Consider the following 14,438-nt stretch of genomic DNA (forward strand, 5'->3'; position numbering starts at 1 on the left):
ACTCTTTCCAGTCTTTCCTTGATTTCCTTTTCTTCACGCTTCCGCTCATACTTCCGTCGATGCTCTGCAATTTTCTGAGCCTGTCACAATGGAATAGGAGTTTCTATACATTTCTAGCATTTCACACCATGCATTTCAGTACGAAACACATGTAAGTATAACCAATCCATTCTACCAGTTGTTAAAACTAAGATCTGATTTCACATCCTAAAAGCCTCTTTGTTTTAGAAGCCATTTACTACTTCCTTCCCATGGCAGTCAGTCATCCATGTCTACTCAACCCTGACTGGATTCACCAGAACATGCACTCTAACATTTTTTTTTGGTAGCAGTTTTGGGACTTGCATTATTGTTAGAACTTGAACATGTTATTATCCCATGTCCCTCTATGCTTTTATGCTGAAATATTGATTTCTCTGGGGCTAAAACCAGCAACTGTCCTGGAAAAAGGCACAATAGGAAGTATAAGTCCCACTGCACACACACTCTTTCTAGGTAGTGTTATTGCTCTTTCAGATGCCTCTACAGCATGTACAGACCAAAACAAGCAGAGCAAATAATTCCTCAATCAACCCAAGAAAAGGCTGGTGGGGAGGAAGTTTGCTTCCTTTTACTAACTTTTTCCCCAAATGTATTAAATCTATAGTCCCAGTGAAAGAAGAATTCACAATGAACTTCCCAAGGCTCCTCACTCAGGGCTCCTTATAACAACAGAATTAATGGCAGCACTGGTTTCCCAAAACAGAAGATATCCTTATAAATAATTGCAAAAATGTTTCATGATTTCAAAAATAGTGTATGATGGTTACTCTGTAACATTCCTGTAAGTGAAAAACACACAGCAAAATCCGGGTGCAAGAACAAAGATACTACTTAGACAATGGATACTCTTGTATTCTTTTGGAGAAATACTCTTATTCTTTAAAGGAAAAAATTGCTTTTTAAATAGAAGAAATTTGATACAACTTATTTTAGTTAGGAGATACTCATTCCACACTACATTATTCCTGGAGTGCATCTGCCAGAGAAAGCACAGTGGAGGCAGTGTCATCATGATATTTTCTGAAAAATCCTCTTTGCCCAGGATTTTCTCCTGGAAAGCTGAGAAGCCTCAGAGAGGAATGAAAACAATAATTATCTGATTACTGCTCCTGTGTTTGCTGCTTTGGAATGTGGTCTGGACATTGTTTACCAACAGGTGAATTTTGATTGGTTCCATGTGAATTGTTTTTTCTTAATGGCCAATCACATCCAGCTGTGTCACACTCTGAGTCAGTCACGAACTTTCATTATCATTCTTGCTAAGCCATCTGATGTATCCTTTCTTTTAGTATAGTTTTAGTATAATATCATATCATATCATAATAAATCAGCATTCTGAGAACATGGAGTCAAATTCTCATCTCTCACCTTGTCCTGGGAACCCTCACAAACACCACAGGGGCAGCAAGAATGATAGGGAGTGAATGCAGTACCTGCTATCAGATGCTGATGTCACTGACATTTAATGGCTCATTAAGAGAGAGGTAAGTGTTGTTTTCTATTTAATGAAGCATAAATAGTTTCCAAATCTTAGATTTTTGTGATTTCTAAGTATATCTCAAAATGAACTAAAGGTTTTTAGAATTTGACTTAGACTTTTAGGTGGAAGTGCTACAAAGTAAAAAATTCTAGGGAAGCTTGAAGTGAATGAATTAGATGAACACATCATTTTCACTTACTAAAGATTTTGAAAATAGGATCATGGAAAGATCCTATGTTTTTCCTAGAGCTACATACACAAATTCCCATGCAGTTAGCAACTGCACATCAATGTATCACATGTACTCACTCTGCTGTTTCTGTGCTCAGGCAGATTAACTGGAAAAGAAAAGGCTCCTCCTCAGCCAAGCATTAAGTATTACTTTTTATGAAAACCAGTTGAGACCTAAGACCTAATTAAATTAACCACAGATCAATAGTCTCCAAAACAGAAGCCTAATAGGTTGTAAAATGGTTTCCATTGTCATTTTGCTGGAGACAGCAAAGACATGGTAGAAAAGCTGAAAGCTGAATTCTTAGACACAGGAATGTTTATGCATGTGGGGGTTTAAGCTTGACTGGCTGCCAGATGCTCACTAAGCCACTCTCTCACTCCCCCCTCCTCAAGAGGACAGGAAGAGAAAAACAAGATGGAGAAGCTCTTGGCTTGAGAGGAAGACAAGATCACTCACCCACTACCACCATGGGCAAAATAGACTCAACCTGGGGAGGATTAATTTAATTTATTGCCCATTACAATGGAGCAGGATGATGAGAAACAAAGATAAAACTAAAGCAACCTTCTTCCCAAAGCTCAGCTTTACTGCTTCATTCCCCTCTCTTCCACCCTGAAGAGCACAGTGGGATGGGGGCCACCATCAGTTCATAACACTGATTTTCTGCCACTCCTCCCTTTTCACACCTTTTTCCTGCCCCACAGGATACAGTTCTTCACAAACTGCTCCAGTGTGGCTGTCCCCACAAGGTACAGCGCTTAAACAACAGACTGATCCACCATGGGTCTCCCATGAGCTGCAGCTCCTGCCACAAAACCAGCTTCTGTGTAGGCTTCTCTCCACAGGCTGCAGCTTCTGCCAGGAGCCTGCTCCAGGGAACTCTCCATGAGCTGCAGCTTTCCTCAAGGCAGATCCACCTCCTCTCTCATAGGATCCTCCATGGGCTGCAGGGTGGATCTGTCCCACTGTGGATCTCCATGGGCTCAAGAAGGACAACCTGCTTAACCATGACCTTCTCCAGTGGCTGCAGGGAAATCTCTGTTCCCACGCCTAGCACACCTCCTCCCACTTCCTTCTTCACTGATCTGGGTGTGTCTGAGGGGTTGCTTCTCTCTTATTTTTCTTCTTTACTGCTTCCCTCTCACAGCTGTTACACTGTATTTTTCAACCCTTTCTTAAATATCACAGAAGCACCACTGGCATCACTGACTCGCTGGGCTTTGGCACCAGCTGGAATTGGCCCCCTCTGACAGATGGGCAGCCTCAGGTCTCTCCTTACAAGAGGTCAGCCCTGCAGCCTCCACCTTCCCCCAAACTTCCTACGTAAATCCAATACAATGCAACAGCTGCCATCTGTGGTGTGTCAATCAGTTCAAAGGAACAGCAAAAACATGAAAAAGAAAGCCTGCTATCAATGGCGTTACAGAGGCTTCTCCTTAGAAGATTGCTGGGGTCAGCCAGGGGAGAACAGCTGAAAACCAGCTGTGCAGAGCTGAGGCTGCCCTCATGGGGCTGACTAATAAAAGTACAAACCACAGCAAAATGCTTCCTTTGGAAAACGTGCTTAAGGTCAAAGCTTTGATCAACTCACAAATATCCTGGGGAAAAAAATCAATTATCAGATATCTCTGGATTTTCAGAAGGTTTTTAGTCTAGATTCTAAATTACCTGGCAAACTTCAACTGCTTCAGATTCTTCTGTTAAAATTTGAAAAATGAACATATTTCATATTTCTGTTACATGCCCAGCCCCACACATTCAACTTCTCTACACACTGCCATAAACAGCTATTACTAAAGACAGAAGTACTTATAAACTCAGTCTGAAGTGTTGGAACACATACAAACACATTTCTTCCAGACAATGCCTGTTGTCGAATATGAAGGCAGCTGTGTCATTCAGACAAATCCAGGAAAGACCTCCAACATTCCTCCCCACTTACCCTTGGCTGCACCTCCTTCAGCATGGCACTTGCATCTTCATCATAATCCAGTTTACAAGCTAATGCAAGATCATGAGCAGCCTCCTCCCAGTGACCAAGAAGTCTGGAATTCAGAAGACACCAACAGTCAGAAGGGAAAACTGAACACTTGCAGCTCTTCAAAGCATTTAACCGTGCATCAGTCAGAAATTTTACCTAGAGCTACAAGGAGTTTAAGATCCATGGTGATTCCTCTAAGCTGCACACTACAATACTGTTAGAGGACACTTATTTGCTTCATATCCTTATGGTAACTTTTTTTTGAAGTAACAATAAGTAAAAAACTCTCCATGAGATCATGTCATCATTGTCTGCTATAAAGAATGATCTAACAGGGAGTAGGGTACCCTAGCTAAACACATGAAGCACTACTACAACCTCAGGCTTAAGTGAACCCTCTTATTCAGCACTAAAACCTCATGACTGGATGCACCGCATCTTAATTAAAGCAGTCATGTTAGCCTCTGTGCACACTTCTTTACTATTAATTTATACATACTCTTGACAATCAAAAATTTAAGCAAATGGTGGTATTACTAAATGGTGAAAGCACTTCTGCTCACAGAGGTATTAATTCAAACAATTCCCCAGTATTCCCACTCTTAGGCTTCATACTGTAAATTAAAACTGCAGACACTAACAAACTATTCTCCAAACACTGTCTAAGATGCTTTTTTCCAAGTTATATTAGCATTTACTTCTTCCACTTTTATATAAGCCACAAGAATTGTCACCTTTTTTCTTGATTTATTGTTATTAAAAAGAAAAAAATTTAACTATAGTTGATGGGATGCCTAACACCACTTAAAATAATTATATTGTTTGCAACAAATGGTTCCCTAATAACCAGGCACTTCAATTTACTATGTAAAAGAGCTTCAGGGTCTAAGGGAAAAGGACAGCAGAGAAATGTTCAAGAATTATAGGTCAGTAAAAAACCCAACTAAGTGAAAACAAAAGACCTCCAAACAAATAAAACAAGCAGTCCTAGATCTCACTATCTTTACCAAATAATTACAAAATGTTATTCAGAAAAGCAGTAAGCCATTAGAAGATGAGAGAGGAAGGGTGAGTGGAGGGGAAACAGCACCAGGAGAGCTACTCATAAATTGCCATCAATAAATCACCATCCTTTCTATTCTCTAAGCCACATACTCAGCAGAATGGTTTCTTGGCTCACAGCTACAAGGTACAAGACAAACAGTTCAGAGGCACAGAGAAGGAGAGAATGTGTGAACAAAACTATTCCCCCCAAGTAAAGATAATATCAAGTACAGGTGCAGTTCATTACCTATGTGCTTTCCCCCTCCATTTATAGGTCTGTGCCGAGTCAGGATTAATCTTGATGGCTCTGTCACAATCTCTAATGGCAGCATTTGGCTTCTGTAGTTTCACAAAAACACTGTGGGAACAAGAACATTTATCATACATATTGAAATACCAAGTTACTAACTTAAGCTGGAAACAATTTCGGATGACTAACAGGCAAGCTAGTGAGATAACGCATTTGAAGAGCTGAGCTCAAAAAGATTTCATAGTAACATAGATAACAAAGTCACTAAAATTTAGTCTCACCCTCCCAGCACTATAGGTGACTCATGAGCAAGAACTGAAAGCATTAGTTGTTCAGACTCAAGTCTCGCCAGCAAGAGTAACTTCAGTGCAGATGAGAGGATACAGAAATGCAAAGGACAGCTCCATGGTGCTTGGGGTCTATGGCCAATGGCGGCCAGCAATTTGAACAAAACAATATTCTGCATACCATATTGCACAGTCCTTAACACAGTAACACAAAGAAAGCATGAGGATATGAGGAGTTACACAGGCTACAATGATCAACAGCTAGAGTCATGAGGAAAAGGAGGTAGGACATGAATCATCAAAATCAAAAGCATCAAAACATACACAAACTCAGCAAGAAGCCCCAACCCCTTGTCAGTGAAATGTAAAAATTGAAAATTTTACACCACACAAGCATATCAGACTAATTAGTAGAGTAGCACTTTAGGGGGTTCAATTAATTAAAATTAAAAATCTCAAGGAAACACTAAAAAACATTCCTGAATTGACAAAAGTATTCAATATCCAATATATTCCATGCCAGAACTTCTACATCTACATCTAATTCTACATCTTCCTTTTACATGTATTTGAAAACAGTTACATGCAAAAACTTTGATATGGAAAGGAAAAAAACAGCAAGGCAAGTACCGGTCAAGATAGATTACAATGGAACAGTATTTTGTATTACAAAGGACACTAATTAATCTTATTAAAGTTTATGTTCTCTTTGAATAAAATTGCTATGGGAAAGATCCACTAAATTATCATATCATCCATAATTAGTGGTCCTTTGTGTAAGAACAGAAAAAAAAATCTCCTTCTGCAACTCATACTTGGCAAGCCTTCCTGAAGAATCAGGAAGATAAAGATGTTTGTTCATTATGAATTTAGAAAGTTCCCAAAGCATCATCTGCAGTCTGGTAGATGTAAGTAGCAGTAAGGTGGGTGGAGAATAGGCTGAGATACAGATGTGCCCTGTTCAAACATACAGCTGTTGAATAGAACCTGGTCCACTAACAAATTCATTTAGCAGGTACAACAGGGAGAGAATTCACAGGATTCTTAACTAAGTTTGCATCTAAACAGTGTCACTTCAATCATCATCTTAATCCTACAATACACTTCAGAGTTTACAAGTGTTTGTAACCCAGCATTATTCTACCTCAACATACCAAAAGCACTATTGCTGAGGAATACTTTCAGTGCAGGAATACTCCATGTGCAGCTGCAGTGTCAGCTGAAGACTGGACTCCAGGTGGTGAGAGCCCCAGGCAAGAACTGGTGTCAACCTTTGCACCTGGACCTGTGGCCCAGCCAGGTGACTGGACACTCACACACAGCAGGAGCCCATGACCTCAGACTTTCACAAGCACAGACTGCAAAGGTATAAAAGCCCAAAGCTTTCCTGAGGAGGAATCCCTCCTCAGAGGCACCAGCTCAAGCTGTTAATTTGTTATTGCACCATGATTCAAGTATTTGAAGGATCCAGATATCTGAGAGTCTGCTGTGGGAAACCCAGGGTCAAGACAGTAAGGAAACCTGATGTGACTGTGTGAGTGCGGGGGGTGTAGCTGCAAAGGTGCTTCAGTCCCAGCTCAGGCAGTGCGAGCATGACTGCCAGGGTGCCTCCTGCAAAGTGTCCTTAATGTTACCACAATGCATTTTGGAACACCATTCTGTTATTTACTCTCTTACCAAGATCCTTTATAAGGCTGCTACAGCAAATCTGGTGAGTCAAATAGAAGAGAAACTGCATTAAATGAACACTTCCCTTTCCTTCCTGTGGTTGAAGTTTACACAGATCCTCAAGTTGCCTTATACTTAGGCTCCTTAAGGAGAATAACAGAAGAGGCAGAAACATAAATCACTAGGTTATGACTCACCTTGCCCTCTTGGCATACAAGATGGCCAAACAAGGATTCAGCTTGATAGCTTCTGTGAACAAGTCAACAGCCTTCTGAAGGTCCCCTAAATACAAATACCGGTGAAGTTTCAATGATTATGTAATGAAATTACATCTGAATTCCCAAACCTGCCTTACACAGTGTTATGTGCCTAAACACTTCTTAGAAGATTAGCAACAAAGAAAAATCACTTTCTCCATCTTGCTAGGTTACTGAAGTACAAACGCCAAAATTAATGCCTGAAGAGAACAGATATTTTCCCAGTTAAATTTGTATATTTAACTTTGAATGCAATCAAACAGAATGTCATGTCACATCTTTATACCTTTTCACTGCATTAAGACAAACCACTAGAGACACTAAACATAATATGGAGGGAATTACTTTCATGATCAATTTGTAATTAAGATGCTGTAGTACCTCCTTCCCCCTTCCACCTTTCCCTAAACTATGGCTACATTGGAAAAACAGTACTTGAAGAAGCTTTCAAGTTCTAGATAATTTTGGGTATCCAACAAGAAGCATGTTCCCTCCTCCTCAAAAGCATTCACAATGGTCCAAGATATTCACCTTCTTTTTTGTAAGAGGAAAACCAAAACAAATGTGCCTGAATAAGTACTAAAAAACAATTTATCACCTTCACCGAGAGCATTTATTGCTTCCATCTTCTTTTCATTAGCTTGATCTGCCATCTCTTCAGTTACCTAACAAAATAAAATGAAAAACATACACACAAACCCCATAAGCTGTAGAGTCCAGGCCAAAATTACCTCACTAAGACCTCGCCAATGGAGAAAGTGCTCCAGTTGTTCAATTCCAGAACCTTAATTTTAATTTGCATTGAAATCATAGGTCAAAAAACCCCACAAAACCTTTGCTTTCAGTCTGAAGACATTAGTCAACATTATTTTTAGCTATAAAACACTTGAAAGCTAAGTTGAGTAATGGTAGAATTCTACATATCTAGTTTGGACGGGTGTTTTGATAAACTTCTTTGGCATTTTCTGACCTGATCATCCACATGGAACTTTTTGATTGACTCTAACCTTGAAAAGGAAAAGAATGCGATTTTAAGCCAGAAAGTTTTCTGTTTAGAAGAAAATGAGGTAAAACAACACCTGGTTACACAGATAATAGAGTATTCATCCCCGCTCAGCTGCTATCCTTGATTACACTCAAACCCTCCTATCTTTCCTACTGCTACATTGAAAATTTGCTTACCTCCATATTTTCATCTCCCATTTCTTGAGGGTCATCGTTGTCTGGTTCAATCACTCCCTCATTATCAATTTCTGGGGGAAGAACAAAAAGCAAGACTAAGTTCCATCTATAGAGACAGGATTTTCAGAATCATTTTCAGATTGGCAAAATGCAATCAAGTCACTATTTTCCCCACCTAAGTCACTCTCTTCACTTTCTGGTTCAGGTGGTTTAACAGGCTCCTCTGGGTGTTCCTCTGCTTTGCCCTGAGAGAGACACAGATTTGTAAGCACACATTATTTCTGACCAATGCTCTATTTCCACTCTCATAAATAACAATGTCTTAGAAAAATCAGATTGTGGTACAGCTGAACTATTTTATTTTTAAGATACTAATCTCCTTTTCCCTCCTCTCAGATTAAACCTATCATGTATGCAAATATTTCAGAGTCCAAATCTGGACTCATGAACTTCTATTATTGGTAAAGCTGGTCCTTCAAATTTTGTAATTCAAAAACCAAAACCAAATAATCCAAATAACATCCAATTCAAATCCAGATTTGCAGTGATTACTAACCAACCCTTCCAATTTTCCTGCCTTCCCTCACACATTCTCTGGATCAAAAATTCTCTCAATTTAATACCATTAAGCTAATGTCCTTTAGCAGGGAACAATAAGCTGATGACAGTGATTTAAATATTGCTTTCATTTGCCAAGGTCTGAGATTATTGCCATAGAATATAGCATGATTTTACACAGAATATTTTTTCAAAAATTTGAAATCTTTAATTGACTTCTAACTAAATTTCATCTGAATTCCATAACTTAGCACAACCTGTCTATTTTCACAGATACAAGCTGCTTGTCTTTATACTTCTCTTGTCACAGACTATATTCAGTACATACACACAATCCCTCCATATTGCTCTAACTGGCCAGTAATTCCAGCATCCACTGTCTCGTTAATAAAATTAAAAAACATCTTTTTTCCAAAAGTTTTTCAAACTTGAAAAAATCCTGATATAAATATGTACAAGGCAAATCTATTTTCTCCCTTAAAATGAATCAACAAAAGCCAAGATCTTCCACAATAGTGCCTTAAAAATTTGATAGTTCTACTGATCACTTCATTACTTATCATGCTTGTTAATACTTCTTCTCATGAAAAGATTATAATATAATCCACTAATGACTAGAGAAATGGTTTCTAAACAGACAAGAGAGAACAAACCAAAAAAAAAAAGAAATCGAGACTCTGTATAACATTTGCATTACAGAGAACATCAGGCATTCAGGATTAGGGAAATGGAGCATGATAACACTTGAAATTAACTACGAAGCCATCTGTAACAAGTAATCTAAAACACACAATGGGCAGGCTTCAGACTGAACTCTCACATTCACCCCCCCTATCTGAGTGAAAACTGACAGCAAATTTCCCCCTTCTGCTTCTCAGTAATTTTGCCAGCATCATTTTTCAGTGATAAATTCTTCATATCTCACCTTACTTGTGTCCTCTGTGGAGGCATTGGCTGGAGCAGGTGGTATTGTGCCTCCCATACTTTTCAGCAAAACAGAGAAAAGACAAAAGAAAACAGCAAGATTATCAAAATAGTGGCATGTATTTTATTGATTCAAATCCTGATAATGTCAGCTTTTTGTTGTAACACAAAACATGATGATTCATTTCACTATCAAAGCAGTAAGCAGAGTACACATCCCCCACACTTTTCTCAGTGTAGTGCAATGCACACTGTTGTACAACTGCTTTGAAACTTGTGCTCACTTGCATCACCCTTCACCCACCCACCCTTTCTCACAAGGAAAAGCTGCCTCTTGGCTCAAATGGACTTTCTCCTTTAAATGCAACTTGTGTTTGAATCAAAACTAGATATTATGATTATAGATATTATTAAAATTAGATTTTTCAACAGAGGTCAAACAATTAAAGAGAACAGCCTAAAATGCCTATGCAATTTAATAAAACCCTGTTGCCTAGAAAAAAAAATCATTTCTCTTACACATTGCAATATTCCTGCCTCTCCTGTGCCACAGTTAAGGAGCAATCTTGGTGGAGATAGCATCCTGTCAATATAGAATAAACTTCCACATGCTATTGACTTTGATTAGCAGCCAGGAATAAGCAGATGCTGGATTCTACAGCTCTTAGATAGAACATCTAATCATACCTATGACAGCACACCACAAGGAATAGCATTCCAAGCCATCCCCTGCCCCACATTTCCACCTACTGATAGTTTTCAATAAAAATGTTTCCATGAACTCAACAACCAACTCCTTGGAGCCCCACACAACTGCTTAGATGGGATAGAAGGGAGAGGAGGAGGTGACTAAACAGGGTTGGGCAGGAGGAATTGGAAGGATGTAGGACTATCTGCTTTCAGGAATTAGTGCAACAAAAAACTGTATCCCAAGGATGAAAAGTTATAACTTCTTAAGCTACCGCAGTTCATTCTCCCCTCTTTCCTCCCTCCTCTCAGCAGCACCTCAGAGCCAGGCCTCAAACTGGCTGAAAACAAACCTGAATGAGGCAGAATAGGACAGGGATAGGAATGAATGGGGGAGAAAGGGTAAAAGGAGTTGGAGAAGGAGTTGGCAGGATTGACAGGTCCTGGCACAAGGCCCTACACCGAAAGGCAAGCAAACAGCATAAAACTGCTTCTCATTTACACAAAAAAACTGTCAAAAAAACCCAAAACCAACCAACCAACCATCCAACCAACAAAACCCCAACAAGTGACAAACACCAGCATGTTCTGAAGCTATTGCAACAATCTCTGTGTCCCTGGGATGTTGACATTAAAGTGACTAATCAAAGTTATACTGCAAGGACTAAACAACTGCAGTCTGAGAAATCGTTATCCAGCCAGGCAGATAACAAAAAACATGGACTAACTAAATTCCAAAGTTCCTCCTACATTTTTGCCCAGGCTGACAATAGAACACATAACTCCCATAGTCTCTAGAAACCAAGGAGAGGACTACAGGGACCATCTAGTGAAGTTTTGGAACTCTTCTTCTGCATAAAGAAAACTACAAATTACAAAGCATTTTAACCGAGTTAATAGCTAGCATCCATGGTATTAGCTGGTTTTAAGTCTGAAAACTTAAATCACCTCAAGACTGAAACAATTGAGTCAGTCTCCTCTGCTCTCTTCATATCCCTCCAAAAATACCCAAATTTAGTTCCGTTTGAGAAATGTTTACAAATATACATGCATCTTTTATAATATGCTATTTCATGAACTGCCAAGGCTAAACAGTTTCACTCACAGTACGCGAGAATATTCTTGCTATCCTGGTGATCTCTATTTAAACTACAGTTTAAATAATAACTCAACTCAAAAGCAAGTTACTCTAAAGTCTCTTAATGCAGTATTTGATAACAATGACTGAATACACAGCAGGCATAGATGCAAAGTTTGGAATATATTAAACCTCAGCAGTACATGGAAACACAAGACACTCTTGTAGGAAAAGGCAGGTACTGAGCTGTAGAAAAAGCACAGACACACACAAGGCACACAAAGAGTTTAGTGTCTGATGCCAGTAACAACTGGGAGTTGTCAGGACTCCATTGCAACAGTGACTGCACATTTCCACTCATCGGGGCCATGAAAAGTGTCACATTTATGACTTGTTGGAAGAAATGCAAGTGTGATTTCTGCAACCACTTTTATTATTGACAGCAAAATTATCTTCAGAGAGAAATTGGATTACCGTGAATTCAAAAGGGTAAAAACCTATTTGAACAAAACAACAAAAAAAAGGCAAAAAGCCTTATTCATCAATTAGGGATTCTATGCTTCATTTTTAAAGATTGCTATTGTTTCTTTGTTCAATTGCATGGTTTTGAAATGTGTTTCCTTTAATGACTCATTTCATAATAATTCAAGTAAAACATTTGTATTTTTATGCAATTATGAAAAATGGGCTTGATCAAAGGAATGTCAAAACACTTTCCAAACACACTCATGCATTACCCTATGCTTTCTCTACAAAGAAGATCAATACAGAAGTTAAATACAACAGCTAGGCAGAATAAGGGTTAGAAAACAACAAGTAAGACTTAAGGTTACTGATGCAAAATTAACAGCTAATAAGAAATAAAGCATCCCATTCTGGCTTCATGAGTAGTTAGCAAAATTTAAATTAGAATCACTAGGTTTAAGGAAAAATAAATCAAAGCAATTAGCAGAATTTTAGTAAAAAATTTAATGATGGATTTTAGTATAATATAGTCATTATTCTAATCACTCTTAACACTACCTAAGTAAACAAAATTATGTCTTTCAGATTAAGACAGGTAAACCAGACAGAGATATAAGAATTATTGAGTTTATTCCCACCTGAAGGCAGGCCATGCTGTTTAAAGCAGTTTCCAAAGAATGATCAGGCCTTATAATGCACTTAACAGTTCTGTACAGTTTTTCTGCACTTAACGGTTTTGTAAACAAAACAATTATGTAAAGGCAGAGGGAACCCCACCAGAATTCCAGACAGTTCTGCATGGTAAATAATTTGGGTACCACTACCAGCCATTCAAGTGTGATACTTAGGCAAATATTTAACTTAAATATATTAAGAAAACCAGAAAACTTGAGAGAGCTGTAGGAGGCTCTGCTCTGAAGTATTTTTTAACTTTTGAGATCAAGACATTCAGTGGACATTTTACATGTAAAAAAATTCCATGGCTCTAAATGTAATTACTGTATTTATAAGACAAGCACCAAATACAATTTCTAAAAATTAATTTGGAAATTAAAGCCCTTCCCATTAACATGGAGAAAGTCAGATGGTCATCTTTCCATTCTCTAATACTTTCTTAGGTAAAAAAAAAGAAGTCAGTGCTCTTCCTCTTTCCTCTCCCTCTTCAAGCAGCCTGTCCACACCTTTACCCAACAGAAGCACTGGAAGAAGCCTAGGGTAAGGCACTGAAGTATTTTATGCAATAGCAAAGGAATAAAAGACCTGCAGTAGGATGAGACAGACATCCACCTCCTTCCTAGGCAGAGGTATATCTACTGTCAGTACTGCAAAGCCAAGCTCAGTTAAATACCAGTGGTTTTACAAGCACAATACTATTCAGATGCATAAAAAAATTTATATATCACTGAAAAAAATCCACAAAAAAACACTTAATTGTAGCCATTTTCATTATAGGACGCATTGTGAAATGCCAGTGTCTACTTCTCTACATGTATGTAGATATATATACATCTATACACACAAAACCCTGCTGTTTAAGATGAACACGAATTTTCTAAAACAAATCCCAGCTTGTCACTCGATATAAATCTTTTAAATTCTCTTTGCTTAACATATGCACCTGAAAGTATATCCCTCACTTCTCAAGAGTTCTTCAGCCCAGCAGCCATAAAAGCCAAGCAGAGGCACCGTAGCTGAACACAGGGGTTCTGTGGGCTCTCTGCCAGCAGCAAAGAATCCCAACCCTTCCAGCCTCGTGCTTCAGGGCTCTCAGGGTGGAACCCAAAGAGAATTTTTATTTGGGAAGCATCTGTTACGGCAGGCCCCGCTCACACAGAATATGAGCAGCGCTAACAGCAGGCACCTAAATGGCTCACAGGGAGCGGAGAATTCGACTACCTTGAGACATTAAACTTCATAGAGCAAACCACGTTTCGGACAGGAACTGTAGCTGCCAGGTATTTCGTGCTTTTGGGTACCACGATGTAAACCAACGTCACTCAGCTCCCCACAAACTCGGCTCCTTTTTAAGACAGGCTAGCCAACTCTGCTGCGTAATGCGAGAATTAGCTCAGTAAGTATCACTCTGGGGCTTTCCAGCCTGGAAAGCTGAGCCACTGAGATGGCCGGGGGGCAGGCTTTTTGCAATGGGAATAGCCAGAGTTAACGAAACAAAACAAAAAATGAACAAGTCTTTTTAAGGCGCCAGGAGTAACCCCAGCGGGAAGAGGAGAGGGCGGAAAGGCCGCAGGGCGGACGGACCGGAGCGGACCCGCGAGGGGGACGCTGCGCGCCCCCGGCCC

The 14,438-nt window shown here is 39.2% G+C and overlaps 1 protein-coding gene across 1 annotated transcript in view; it reads right to left on the minus strand.

Annotated features, from left to right (window-relative positions):
* The window catches only part of ST13 (ST13 Hsp70 interacting protein), a 22,190-nt gene extending 7,902 nt beyond the window's left edge, over positions 1-14,288 (minus strand). Inside the window, 9 exon segments of the mRNA XM_031057795.1 lie at positions 1-80; positions 3,700-3,802; positions 5,030-5,140; positions 7,185-7,269; positions 7,843-7,909; positions 8,427-8,497; positions 8,602-8,671; positions 9,910-9,967; positions 14,035-14,288. The exon segment at positions 1-80 is cut by the window's left edge and continues 10 nt beyond it. Coding sequence (XP_030913655.1) covers positions 1-80; positions 3,700-3,802; positions 5,030-5,140; positions 7,185-7,269; positions 7,843-7,909; positions 8,427-8,497; positions 8,602-8,671; positions 9,910-9,967; positions 14,035-14,054 — 665 coding nt within the window. The 5' untranslated portion in view covers positions 14,055-14,288.
* Between the last annotated feature and the right edge of the window lie 150 nt (positions 14,289-14,438).

This window comes from Geospiza fortis, unplaced genomic scaffold (genome assembly GCF_000277835.1).
Source record: "Geospiza fortis unplaced genomic scaffold, GeoFor_1.0 scaffold173, whole genome shotgun sequence".
NCBI classification, from domain to species: domain Eukaryota; kingdom Metazoa; phylum Chordata; class Aves; order Passeriformes; family Thraupidae; genus Geospiza; species Geospiza fortis.